Source organism: Cydia pomonella, chromosome 6 (assembly GCF_033807575.1).
Source record: "Cydia pomonella isolate Wapato2018A chromosome 6, ilCydPomo1, whole genome shotgun sequence".
Taxonomy (NCBI): domain Eukaryota; kingdom Metazoa; phylum Arthropoda; class Insecta; order Lepidoptera; family Tortricidae; genus Cydia; species Cydia pomonella.
In genome coordinates this window covers 145,129-158,990 of record NC_084708.1, presented here as the reverse complement: position 1 = coordinate 158,990, position 13,862 = coordinate 145,129, and the positions used below count along the sequence as shown (strand labels likewise).

Sequence of the window (13,862 nt, the reverse complement as noted above, 5' to 3'; positions counted from 1 at the left end):
AGTTCCTACAGCATAAGAACAGATCTACATATACGATCGATTTTTACAAAAATAAATTAAATAGAAGAAGAATCCTGTAAGTACATATGTATCCAACAATGCACCGAGCCCTGTCCTGCGCCAGAATTACTGTCACCCATGAAGTGTCTAATTTATTTATTTTTTATTACTGGTATGCTATCATTATATAGTATAGTCATACTTACTTTAATCTTTAGCATAGTTCATACTATTTGTCATTCTAACGACTGCCAGTGATGTCTTAATTAACTTCATTAGAGGCGCGGGCGAACCGGCGCTTGTCTATAGAATCATAACAGCAGTGTTGTTATGAAAATTCATACAATATTGTACAACTGTAGTATTTTTTATGCTAACCTGAGATCTACAAACCAAATTGATTTACTCTTGTACTTTGTAATTGATAACTTCGGCCCTTGAATTTTAAGAACCCTTATTATACAGTGTGTCCCTAGCCATTGGACAAAGCCAAAATGTACATATGCATTAGGGTATTTAGAACCAGTGTACAAAGTATCATAACAACCGGTGTAGCGCTTTCGAAGAAATTAACAAATTACCATATTTTACTTTGGAGCAACGTGTATGTGATAGTAGCTCCTAAAGTAATATCCTAAAAGAATACATAGGGTTCGCACCTACTGACATCGATTGCGCGCAGATAGATGTATAAATAGGGGTTGAGTTGAACACGTATATCAGTGTGGGCAGCTGTGGCTAAAAAGAGCAAACATATTTTGAGAACGTTGGCTTGTAAACATAATAAATAAATAATAATAATGACGGCCGGTTTGGCCTAGTGGGTAGTGACCCTGCCTACGAAGCTGATGGTCCCGGGTTTAAATCCTGGTAAGGGCATTTATTTGTGTGATGAGCATGGATATTTGTTCCTGAGTCATGGGTGTTTTCTATGTATTTAAGTATTTATAAATATTTATATATTATATATATCGTTGTCTAAGTACCCTCAACACAAGCCTTATTGAGCTTACTGTGGGACTTAGTCAATTTGTGTAACAATGTCCTATAATATTTATTTATTTATTACTATTATTTATTTTTCACAAGAGTGGCAAAGTAATTCAAAGCAAATTTTACGGTGTTTAATTGACTTTTAAGTAATGATTTTAAATGATAAATATTTAATAGCGTTCATTTGGATTTGATTTGTAATGTTTTACAGTCATTATTTTCGTCCTGGTGGTTGGTGAAAAATGTTGTTGTAAGGTAAAGGGGGACAATACGAACATAGTTTAGTATGAGGACATAATGAGCAGGACAGACAGTATGAGGATTCCATACAAGTGTTTATCTTGCCTCGGTGATAGTCTTACCGCACCTTACCCCACATATATATATTTCACTCGGTAGCAAAGTTTGTTTAACCATCGTGCCTTTAATCCCTCGCAACGCTCCACATTCGACCTTTCAATTTTGGATTCTTTCGCTTTCTCGAGCGCCAATAAACAGCCAAAGGGGTTGTAAAATAACTATTTTTAGCCAATCACATAGATTGGAAATCTGTGCATATATAGAATATCTGGTTGTATCTAAACCCATCTTAGATGACATCCTGTGGCATTGAAAGTTCGTGTGCCGAACGAACAGAATGGCTCGATAGCCCGCGGGCGGCACCGGAAGTGATCGCGAGCAGGATGACGACTTCCGCTTACACCGCATCCGGCACGATGTAGGCGTTACACAACTACCCTCAGATGGGATATAGCTGTATTTTGCGTTTTAAGGATGATTCAGGCTAGACTAGGCCGGGGCCGGGCCGGAGCTTCCGGCGCTTCGTTTTCTATGGAGAGCGCCACGTTCAAAATTCAAAATTCAAAATTTTATTCTGCAAGTAGGCCTCAAGGGCTCTTTTACAAGTCAATACAACATTTACAGTAACATCATATAGTGACATGAAAAATACATAACAACATTTTATAAATACAACAGCCAATACCTGGGTAAACATTACATTATAATAATCTTAAAATAAATAATTACTACAATACAATAGAGATGTATAGTCTCTATGGTTAAAAACACATTAAATCTGGAGATGTAAAAGGTCCCCAATGTCAGAGTACTAATATTAATAAAATTTGGAGGTGTAAAGTCTCTCCAAGTGTCAAAATAAAATTTATACTAAATAAATAAACCGCGTCTGGACTGTTAAACTAGCAGTCTCATAAACTAATGCTACATTCTGTACATAACTAGTATGTACCAAGTCAAGTATATTATACAATATGACAGAGACGTATAGTCTCCACGGTTAATACATTAAGTTTGGAGATGTATAAGGTCCCCACGGTCTGAGAAAAATAATAATACACAATAATAAGATTTGGAGGTGTAAAGGTTCTCCAAATGTCAAAGAATAAAAAAAATAAAAAATTGTATGAAATACATATTTCACGTCAAGAGACTGTTAAGCTAACAATCTTAAAACTAGTTCTACAGAATACATAACTACTATGTATTTAATATGTCAATGTCATCATCAAAATAACTAAAACATAACAAACATTAATACATAAGGTTGAACAGCTAGAAACAACAGCGCCATATGCCTCTCCGGGACACTGCACGCAAAACTATTGCAGCTTTTGAGACTGGATACTTGGCCATGACTCCGTGTCTCCCAAGTAGTCATCTATTTTATAGTATCCCTTTTTGAGAAGTGCATTTTTGACGTATTGCTTGAATGAAGTATAGGGCAGGTTCCATGCCTCTAAGGGTACTTTGTTATAAAATGTTACACAGTTTCCCATGAACGATTTTTTAACTTTCTGTAGACGAAACTTGGAGACTACTAACTTATGTTTATTTCGCGTATTATAACTATGGATATTAGACAGTTTCTTAAAGGACTTTATATTCTTATGCGTATACATTATCACATCTAGTATGTATTGTGAAGCTACTGTGAGAATATCTATTTCCTTGAATCGTTCTCTCAGTGAGTCACGAGAAGCCATGTTATAAATGGATCTGATTGCCCTCTTCTGAAGAACGAAGATGGTTTCTATGTCAGCTGCTTTGCCCCACACCAGTATGCCATAAGACATAATACTGTGAAAGTAACTGAAGTAAACTAGGCGAGCTGTCTCCACGTCAGTAAACTGCCTGATTCTTCTTACTGCATACGCGGCAGAGCTCTACCTTTTCGCCAGGGCAGATATGTGAGGGGCGCATTGCAGTTTACTATCTAAAGTAAGGCCCAGAAAAACCGTATTCTCGACAAGGTCCAGCGTTTCGCCATTTAATGTGATGATAGTTTCAGATTTTCTTACATTCGGCAGCGAAAATTTGACACATTTCGTCTTTTTCGCATTAAGAAGTAAGTTATTTGCTGTGAACCATTCTAGTACCTTTTCCAAAGTTTCATTGACTTGGCTATAATCGCTCAGTTTCCTGTCAACTTTGAAAATTAGTAAGGTGTTATCAGCAAATAAGACTATCTCACATTTATGTTTTACAAGGTTCGGCAGATCATTTATATATACAAGGAAGAGAAAAGGACCCAAAATTGAACCCTGTGGAACTCCGAGCTTTACAGTCATTCCAGTAGACTCCGTTCCATTTACAACCACTTTCTGGGTTCTTTGGTTTAAGTAAGACTTAACAAGGCTTAGAGCTTCCGTTGACAGACCGTAGTGCTTCAGCTTGTGTAGAAGTGTGTCATGCTCCACGCAATCAAATGCTTTGGACAGATCGCAGAAGACACCTATAGCATCTAGCGAGTGTTCCCAGGCGTCGTATATGTGCTTGATTAGTACAGAGGCGGCATCAGTCGTCGAACGACCTCTTGTAAAACCAAATTGCTGATCTTGAAGTAGTTCATTCGAGTTGAAATGTCGAAGCAATTGGTTTAATACAATTTTTTCAAACACTTTACTGAGAACAGGAAGTATTGAAATAGGTCTAAAATTTCCAAGGTCATCTTTGCTGCCCGCTTTAAATAGAGGAATGACCTTACTGTACTTCATCAGATCGGGAAATACACATTCTCTAACACAAGCATTAAATATATCGGCCAAATACGGTGCCACTACGTCGATTACAGATTGCATGACTTTCACAGAGATCCCCCAAAGGTCCTCAGTATTCTTTAATTTCAAGGACTTGAACGTTTTAATGATTTCATGGGGGTCAGTATATTGGAAGTATAATTCCATGCTGCATTTCTTGACATTGTTTGTATCCAAGTAAACACCAGCCTTTGCTACAGAGGAGTTCAAGTTCCGTGTAGCATCTGTGGCTATGTTGGTGAAAAAGTGTTGAAAGGCGCCAGCAACATCCAGGTCTGCAGACAATATTCGGTCTTGAACTTTCAGTCTGTAGTGGCCATCACGGGGTTTCGTTTTTCCAGTTTCAGTGTTTATTACAGTCCAAGTAGCTTTTACTTTATTGTCAGCTGACCTGACTTTCTGACCTATAAAGGCAGACTTAGCCGCGGCGCAGACTTTCTTAAACACTTTTGAATATTTTCTTACATATTCTGCAAAATTCTCGTCATGGTTAATGCTCCTCATTTCATACAGGTCATACAATCTATTCCTACTCTTATGGATGCCCACTGTGGCCCATTCACTAAACCTTGTTTTCAGTGATCCTTGCTTTAGAGTCTTTGTTTTAAAAATATTCTTGTGGACGTCATGTATCACATTCGACAGTTCCTTGTATAGTGTATCAGGATCTTGCTCACCTGTAACCAGTGCTGGTACCTTGGATATAACACCTTCTCTAAACCTTTCCATTCGACTGGCAGTGATGGGTCTATATGTAAATGATTGCTGTTGTCTTATAACATTGACTTGGAAATAGGCTTTTTGACCACAGTGATCAGAGTTGAAACAGCTAAAGATCTCTTTTTTTATAACTTCACAATTATAGAATACATTGTCCAAACATGTCGTGATCCCCGATCAGCCGTCATAGGAAATGACGTGTCGGACGCCTGGGCCCGGGCCGGTCTAGCGTGAGTCATCAGGTTGCATCGTACAAAAATGCTCAAACAATTCTCTTTAGCAGTAGATGTGTTTTCAAATCTCAAATTGCAAAGCAACTTTCCTTGTAGTCACGCACAGACACACCCACTCACTCACATACACACGCACACACAAACAAACACACTGAATTCCCATAAAGGCAAGCAAAATAATAGGCTCACTGCTTATGTACTGCATGTAATATTCTTATTGATACTTTTACGAAATACTCGTAAATACAAATTAAAATATTTTCATACGAAAGTAGGAAATTTAATTTCTACAACAAGAGAGCAAAGTTTGATATTCCTTCGAGTGCTTGTTTTGAGTCCCGTGCAAGCGAAAGATTCTATAATAGATTCACGAGCGTAGCGAGTGAATCTAATTTAGAATCATGAGCGTAGTAAGGGACTCAAAAGCGCACGAGATGTAAATAACTTTGATCTCGTGTAGTACACAAAATTTTTCACGTCAGTCAGCCATCAAAAAATACAACCTGAAAAAATATAATCCGTCTTCATCATTATTTCACTCATGTTTTCTGAAGGTATTCTAACAATTAACTTTAATTACCGCAATAAAACAAAACGAAAGAAATTTCAATAAAATTATACAAAAATAATGAATTAACGAACATCAAATTGACAGTTCAATCGTCAACTTTTTTTTGTTAAAAAAAAACTTTGTAAGATGCGGTCCGAATTGCGGATACTACTATTTGTCAACTATAGTAGAGATCGTTAAAAGTCGTTAAGTAGAATTATTTACTGCGTAACAATTGCGTAAATTTGTATAAGTATATTGTTTTGATTGTATATTAAAATACGTAAAATATGGTATTTTTATTAAATTTTAAACTTTTATTTCATTACTTAATTATTACGAATGAAAACTCGTAGGGTGTTTTGGAACGATGCGGTCTGACTTATTTCGGGGGTCTATTATAAACCGTCAATATATCGTTGAATTACGTATGCACTTTTTTGTCTCTTTCTTTTTGCTAATGACGTGAAAGGGACAAAGACAATAGAATCCAAATACTTCGAACTTGTATTAGGCCCCGCACGTTGAAATGAAGGTCACTTGAATGTTATTTTGTCTCACTCAGTGAGTAAAATGCGATTTTGCTCACTGTTTTTAAGCAGCAAATTACCCTTGTTCCAGCTGCTGACGTGAAAATAACTATTGTGCAACAAGAGAGGAAAGTTTGTTTTTCTTGCGAGTGTTGATTTTAAGCGAGTGATTCTAAGTTAGAATCTTGAGCGTAGCGAGGGACTGTAAAACACGAAATGTAAAATAACTATGCTCTCGTGTGACAAATACAACTTTTCACCTTAGTAGTGAGAATAATATGTTCTATATGTTCTATGTGTTAATATTATTAAAGGTTAAAAAAATTCAACATCAAGTAAAGTTTTTATTCCTGTATTCATGGCCTTCACTCAATCAAAAAGCTACTTTGTCTCACTCCCTGGAGTGACGAAAGTAGGTGTTCGCGCATCTAGTACTACCAGTGACATCTAGCGGCACTGCGGCGACAACTCCTGTACCGCCCCTCTCCGCGCTCATCTTTCTGGATTCATTCGACTCGTTATTCGGCACACGATACGCACCTTGTTCGTTACATATAAAACTTAAGGTTATATAAAGCCATATTCAGAATAAACATATTTTTCTACATATATAAATAAACGTCTTCATTGAATGGACCCCTGGAAAACCACCGAATCCTGCACATAATTTGATCCTCGAGCCGGATACTGCAAGAGAAGTCAGCTCGTCAGGAAGACGAAATACCCTTGCGAGATGACACCAGCACCTCAGCAGCGTCTGCAGCAGTGAACGGTCAGGTCTACCAATCCCGTCTATTCCTTTCCTAGTCGAATTGTGTTAAAACCGAGTTTTTTTGTGCATTCCAGTGCCGCTCGTTACGCAAGTCACGCAGCAGCAGTTTGTGATCTACCGTACCCGTTTGGAATTTATGCACGTGAGTAGTTCCAATTTCTCTTAATCTTTCGAAATGGGTGAGGGGGATGAAACTGGTGCTAAATTGACTATTCCTTCTGGATCAGGGTCACCTAGAAAAAGTCAGGCAACAATTTCAGAGCTCCGCAAACAAAGGGGTAACTTGAAAGGCCGGCTTACGCAATTCAAAAAATTCGTTGATTCTCTTTTATCGGTGACTCCTTCCAAAGTACAAATTGCAGAATTAAAATTACGCATGCAAGCATCTACAGAGACTTTTAAAAATTTTAATGACATTGAAAGCCAAATTGAACTTTGCTCTCCAGAAACAGAAATGTCTGCCAATTCCGAATACGTAGAAACTCTTGAGGAGTTATATTTCGGTACTATGGCTAGCGCTAATTGTTTAATCGATGGTGTGGAGACAAATAACGTTAATATTTCAAGTTGTGATCATGCTGTGAACAAACCGTTTTCAAAATTTAAACTACCCGAAATTAAATTGCCCTCATTCGATGGTTCGTATGATCGTTGGCTCGAATTTAAACATTCTTATGAAACCATGATCCATAAACATTCCGATCTCGACGCGATTCAAAAGTTTCATTACCTTCGATCATCACTAAGTGGTAGTGCATTACAAGTAATTAGTGCGTTAGAATTCACGGCTGCCAACTACATTCAAGCATGGGAATTGCTTGAAATTCGCTTTCATAACCCTAGGCTTTTAGTACATAATCACATAAAATCCTTGTTCAATATTTCAGCCTTGAAACAAGAATCTTCGACTCAAATACGTAGACTGATAGACACCGTGTTACGTAATTTACGCGCTTTAAAAACGTTAGAGGAACCTACCGACTCGTGGGATACGTTAATTATTCATTTAATTGTGTCAAAACTCGATACGACCACGGAGCGTAAGTGGGAATCTCACATAGGGTCTATCTCGGATAAGTCAATCAATAATGAGTCTAAGAAAGTTAAGCTGGAAGATCTCTTATCGTTTCTCAGAAACCGGGCGGATACGTTAGAAATGATAAACTCTAATCATTCCAAGGCACCGACCGCGGTTAGTACTAAGCCTAATTACACGTCAAATAAACCTACGCAAGTAGTTAGCTGTGTCTCTGCTAGTGTTAATGCTAATAAATCGAAGCCTTTCAATAATAAACGTTTCCGAAACTGCGCGATGTGTAACGAGAATCATGCACTTTATACGTGTGCTAAGTTTTTAAATTTATCTGTCCAAGATAGGTTAAACTTAATTCAAAATAAAAACCTGTGTAATAACTGTTTACGCGAAGGGCATTCCTTAAATGAATGTATATTCGGTCCGTGTAAACAGTGTCAACAAAAACATAATAGTTTATTGCATATGGATAATACTCGCAATGATAGTGTGTGCGTGAGGCCGTCGAGTGCGCCTGCACACAGCGCGCCGTTATCAGTGCCGAGTACATCTAGCTGCTTTGTATCCGCTGACCGCGCGCCTATGGCCGAGTGCGAAGGTGGCGCGGAAAGTACCCGGTTCGTTCCCAGGCGAGGCTTACTTCCTACTGCGTTAATTGAAGTAGCCGATGCGAACAATCAGTTCCATACGTGTCGTGCGTTTTTAGACAATGGGAGTGAACATTGCTTTATAACGGCAGAGTTACGTAATCGATTAAACGTTAAAAAATTACAGTCCACTATTCAGATCTCGGGTGTAGCAGAAATAGTTACACAGACAAATCAGTCATGCGATGTAACTCTACGATCTAAACAATCGGATTATTCTATGTCAATAACGTGCTTTGTCTTGCCCCGCATAACGTCCAGTTTGCCCTCGACTCACATAGACTTAGATAGTATACGTATTCCTGATAACATTCAGTTAGCAGATCCCGATTTTAACGTGCCTTCTGAAATTGATATACTTATCGGTTCAGAAATATTTTGGGACCTTTTAGACGGTGAAAAGATTCGATTACCAACAGGGCCGTACTTAATAAATTCGAAATTAGGCTGGTTGGTATCTGGTCCAATTAATACACGGAACTTGCGCATTAATAATCAAGTCCATTGTTATTTCACTCAATCGATTGACTCTCAACTTAGAAAGTTTTGGGAGATCGAGGATATCCCTCAGGTAGATAGTATTCTTACAGCTGATGAGCAGAAATGTGAGGATATTTTTACCGATACGACTAAACGTGAAGAGGACGGTCGTTTCTCCGTCCGAATGCCGCTAAGAGAATCAGCTGATACGTTGGGCGATTCTTATACGTTAGCGAAAACTCGATTTTTATCCTTAGAACGTAAATTAGAGCGTTTGCCGGAATATAAACGTTTATATTGTGACTTCATGCGAGAATACGAAAAGATGGGTCACATGACTCGTGTTACCGACTATGGTACTCCGAATTACTTCCATCCTCATCATGGAATATTTAGGGAGGGGAGCGCCACCACTAAATTGCGCGTTGTATATAGTGGCGCTGCTCCCACCACCACGAATAAATCGTTGAATAGCATTCAGCTGCCGGGTCCAGCACTTCAAAACGATATATTTGCTATTTTGCTACGTTTCCGTCAATACAAGTACGTTGCTTGTGCTGATGTGGAGAAAATGTTTCGGCAGGTTTTGATCCAACCAGATCAGAGATCCTTGCAAATGATCCTCTGGCGTGAAAACCCTACTGATCCATTACACGTTTATGAACTCAATACGGTTACATATGGGCAAACTAGTGCGCCATATTTAAGTCAACGTTGTATACGACAGTTAGCGTTGGAATGTGGTGATGACGTCATCGCGCGCGTTATCAACCAAGATATATTCGTAGATGATTTAATTACGGGAGATGATAATTTCCAAAACTTACTTGACATATGTCAAAAAACGTATGACGTTCTGCAATCAGGATGCTTTCCTTTACGTAAGTGGACCTTCAATTGTGACGTTACACAGGAAGAGTCCAAGGAACATTTTGTTGGTGAGCACAGCCAGAACAAAACGCTCGGAGTAGGTTGGGACAATAAACGCGATGAATTGTATTACACTACAAAAATCGATCCTTTGCCTAATTCGTCGTACTTAAATAAACGAATGATGTTATCGATTATTTCACAGATTTACGATCCGTTAGGTCTTCTTTCTCCTGCGGTGATAATTTCCAAAATTTTGCTTCAAAATTTATGGTTAAGTCGTATCGATTGGGACACTCCGGTTCCAGAAGACATTAAATCGATGTGGAATAATTTCATAAATACATTAAGCCGTTTAAACGATTTACGGATTCCGCGTCATGTAAGGGGTGTACACACTGGACATACGGAATTGCATATTTTTTCTGATGCATCGTTGCATGCTTACGGCGCGTGCGCTTATATTCGGACATATGATGAAGGGTCAGATGTAACTGTCAGACTATTGTGTGCTAAAAGTAAACTCTCACCCCTGAAGTCTCTGACTATCCCGAAACTTGAACTTTCAGGCGCTCTCGTTGCTGCTAAGCTTTATAAGAAAATAACTGATTCCTTAAGGTTAGTGTTCACTAAAGTTTACTTCTGGTGTGACTCGACTATAGTAATTTCGTGGCTAGGTATGTCTCCGCATCTATTGAAGCCTTTCGTTCAAAATCGTGTTACACAAATAAACGAACTTACCGGTAATGCTATATGGTTTCATGTGAGAAGCGAAGACAACCCTAGTGATTTATTGTCTAGAGGCGTTACTTTAGATAATTTAATTGATTGTAATTTATGGTGGTTCGGACCATCATTCTTGCATGACCCGAAATCGGATTTTATTAGTGCCAATACGAGTAAAAATACGGCAATCGAAAATTTACCCGAGTTACGATCGACCGCGGTAAGTTCAGTTTGCAATCAGCAAGATGAACTATTTAATTTCGATAGATGTTCATCTTACATTAAATTAATTAGGATCGGCGCGTATGTACTCCGCTTTATATTAAACTCACGCACTAACTCTGAGCGTAAACAACTCCGCCAAACCGGTTCATTATCGGTGGACGAGTTGGATGCATCACGTCGTATGCTAGTTAGATTCGCACAAATGCAATCATTTCCGGACGTCTACGATAGTTTACTTAAAAATAAACCGATTAAGACGAATTGTAAACAATATAATCGTATATCCGGTCTTAACGTGTTTTTAGACGATCGTAATAAGTTTAAAGTGATTAGAGTCGGTGGTAGATTGTGTAATTCTACAAGTTTCGATTACAACAAAAAACATCCCGTGTTATTGTGCAGTAAACATAAGTTAACGGTGTTGTTATTCAAATATGAACACAAGCGGCTGCTACATGCCGGACCGCAGCTACTCTTATCTACTTTGCGTGAATGTTGCTGGCCTTTAGGTGCGCGAAATTTGGCAAGGAAAATAGTGCGAGAATGCGTTACCTGTATTCGAATGAAAGGTAAAGTACTTAGTCCTATCATGGGTAATGTTATTTTGGATCGTTTAGAGCCTGGTTTCCCGTTCATTCGTACAGCCGTTGATTACGGCGGGCCAATTTTCATACTTAATCGAAAGGGGAGAGGAGCTCAGCTTATTAAATCGTATATTTGTTTGTTCATATGTATGGTCACACGAGCCGTTCATTTGGAACTTGTTACGAGTCTCTCCACTGAGGATTATATATTAGCGCTTAAACGTTTTATTAGTAGACGAGGAAAGCCTCATATAATTTATTCGGATAATGGAAAATGTTTTGTTGGGGCCGAAAAAGAATTTCCCACATTTCTAAAAAATAGTTCGAAGGAAATAGTCGATTTTGCTGCCAATGATGGCATTAAATTCAGTTTCATTCCTCCTTATTCTCCCCATTTTGGCGGATTGTGGGAGGCTGGAATAAAAGCGTGCAAATTTCATTTAAAACGGGTAGTAGGTAATGCTAGGTTAACTTACCAGGAATTCAGCTCGGTTTTGACACAGGCCGAAGCCATCCTGAATTCCCGGCCCATGTCACCTATGTCCACAGATCCTACTGATCTATCCCCGCTCACGCCTGCCCATTTCCTAATTGGTCGGCCGTTGACCTGCCCTGCGAGCGAGGACCTGACGGATGTGCAGCCTTCCCGCCTGTCTCGCTACGCCAGGATCGAAGCCCTACGTCAACACTTCTGGCGTCGTTGGGCCAAGGAGTACGTTGCAGAGCTCCAGCGACGAACCAAATGGAAGACAAAGAAGGACGACATATCGTTAAACAGTCTCGTTTTAATCAAAGACGATAACCTGCCTCCTCTCAAATGGCGGCTAGGCCGAGTCACGCGCCTATACCCTGGGAGCGATGGCGTGAACCGTGTCGCCGACCTCCTCACGGCGACAGGAACAATTCGACGCAGCTTTTCAAAGATCTGCCCGCTACTACCAGAGCCGGCAGACCACGACGGATGATGACTACTTTGGGAGTTGGTGCTCCCAAGGCCGGGGGCATGTTCGCGCATCTAGTACTACCAGTGACATCTAGCGGCACTGCGGCGACAACTCCTGTACCGCCCCTCTCCGCGCTCATCTTTCTGGATTCATTCGACTCGTTATTCGGCACACGATACGCACCTTGTTCGTTACATATAAAACTTAAGGTTATATAAAGCCATATTCAGAATAAACATATTTTTCTACATATATAAATAAACGTCTTCATTGAATGGACCCCTGGAAAACCACCGAATCCTGCACAGTAGGCTTGTTCGAGCTGCTGAGGTGAAAAAGCTTTAAGGCAACTGGTAAAGCCCCTCATTTTCCATGATGATAGGAATGAAACCTGAATTAATGATAATACAAAGTAAAACATTTCATCACGGAACAAATAAATGAGACAAAAGCTTTTCCCCGCGAAAAACGTCGCCCACCGACGCCATCTTGGAATAAAATGCGACGTCATCGGATGACGACGGTATATTCATTGGCATTCTCGCGATAATCATTACCTACTACTAGGTAGAGCATTCAGCATTCATATCGTATGACATTTACATTTCATGCATGTCAATCATAAGGCTCCGGTTGACAGACGATTTAGGCTAGGTTCACACGCCGTTTATTTTTCCCGTATTCCGTTTGTTACGTGATTTTATCGAATACCGTAGTCACAGCAAAATTTGTACATGCCAACTTTCAAAATCGTTCACACGGCGTCTAAGCGGGAAAGCCATCTATACGTGTTCACCCTTATCCCACTCTTATTCCCGGGACACAGTTTATTAATAGGATTTGTTACACAATTACGCGCAAGTTTCTTTGTAAATACGAGTGCAAAGTGAGTGCAAATGTATAAATGTTTCATACCTATTGCAGCATCTATTGGGGGGTGATCTATGAGTTCTCGGAACACATAAGCGCCGGACGTTGAGCTATTTGGGATTGTGGGAGCGTTTGCATGTAGGACTTTACGTATTAATACGATTATATCAAAGTAGCCTTTGTCTGCAAATCGCCCACGCGGCGTTGGTGGCGTACAGTCAGTGTCAAAAGTACCGGATCAGGCTATGCGTCAAAAATTAGAAATCCACCGATATTTACGGCTGTATATATATATTTTATGCCTTTCTACAATCAATAATGCTGACTCGTATTATAAGTTAATCATATAATTTAGATTAAGGTACTAACGTTGAAAATGAGTGCCTCATTTCGCCGTTAAACGTAAGTTTGGCGAACCTAACATAAGTTTAAAATATACCATACTTTTTTTTTATAAATTAATGAAAAAGAAATTCAAATCGAAGCGAAAAAAAAAGCTAATTGAGACTTGTATCGCGTTTATGAATAACGCCATTAGACTTTTTTGAGGAAATTGGCAAAAGAAGAGGCTTTGTTGCAAACGAGCGTGTGCTACTAATCTTACGAACGAAATTACATTTTATATC

At 39.2% G+C, this 13,862-nt stretch overlaps 2 protein-coding genes across 2 annotated transcripts in view; both read left to right on the top strand.

The window, feature by feature from the left end:
* LOC133518607 (galanin receptor type 3) overlaps nt 1-13,862 on the top strand; it is a 135,818-nt gene that overhangs the window by 24,721 nt on the left and 97,235 nt on the right. The gene's annotated exons all lie outside the window — the stretch shown is intronic.
* On the top strand, nt 8,772-12,663 carry LOC133518661 (uncharacterized). Its single transcript, XM_061852338.1, has 2 exons — nt 8,772-11,407; nt 11,972-12,663. Exons 1-2 carry the CDS (start codon nt 9,202-9,204, stop codon nt 12,385-12,387), a joined length of 2,622 nt encoding a protein of 873 aa, XP_061708322.1. The 5' UTR covers nt 8,772-9,201; the 3' UTR covers nt 12,388-12,663.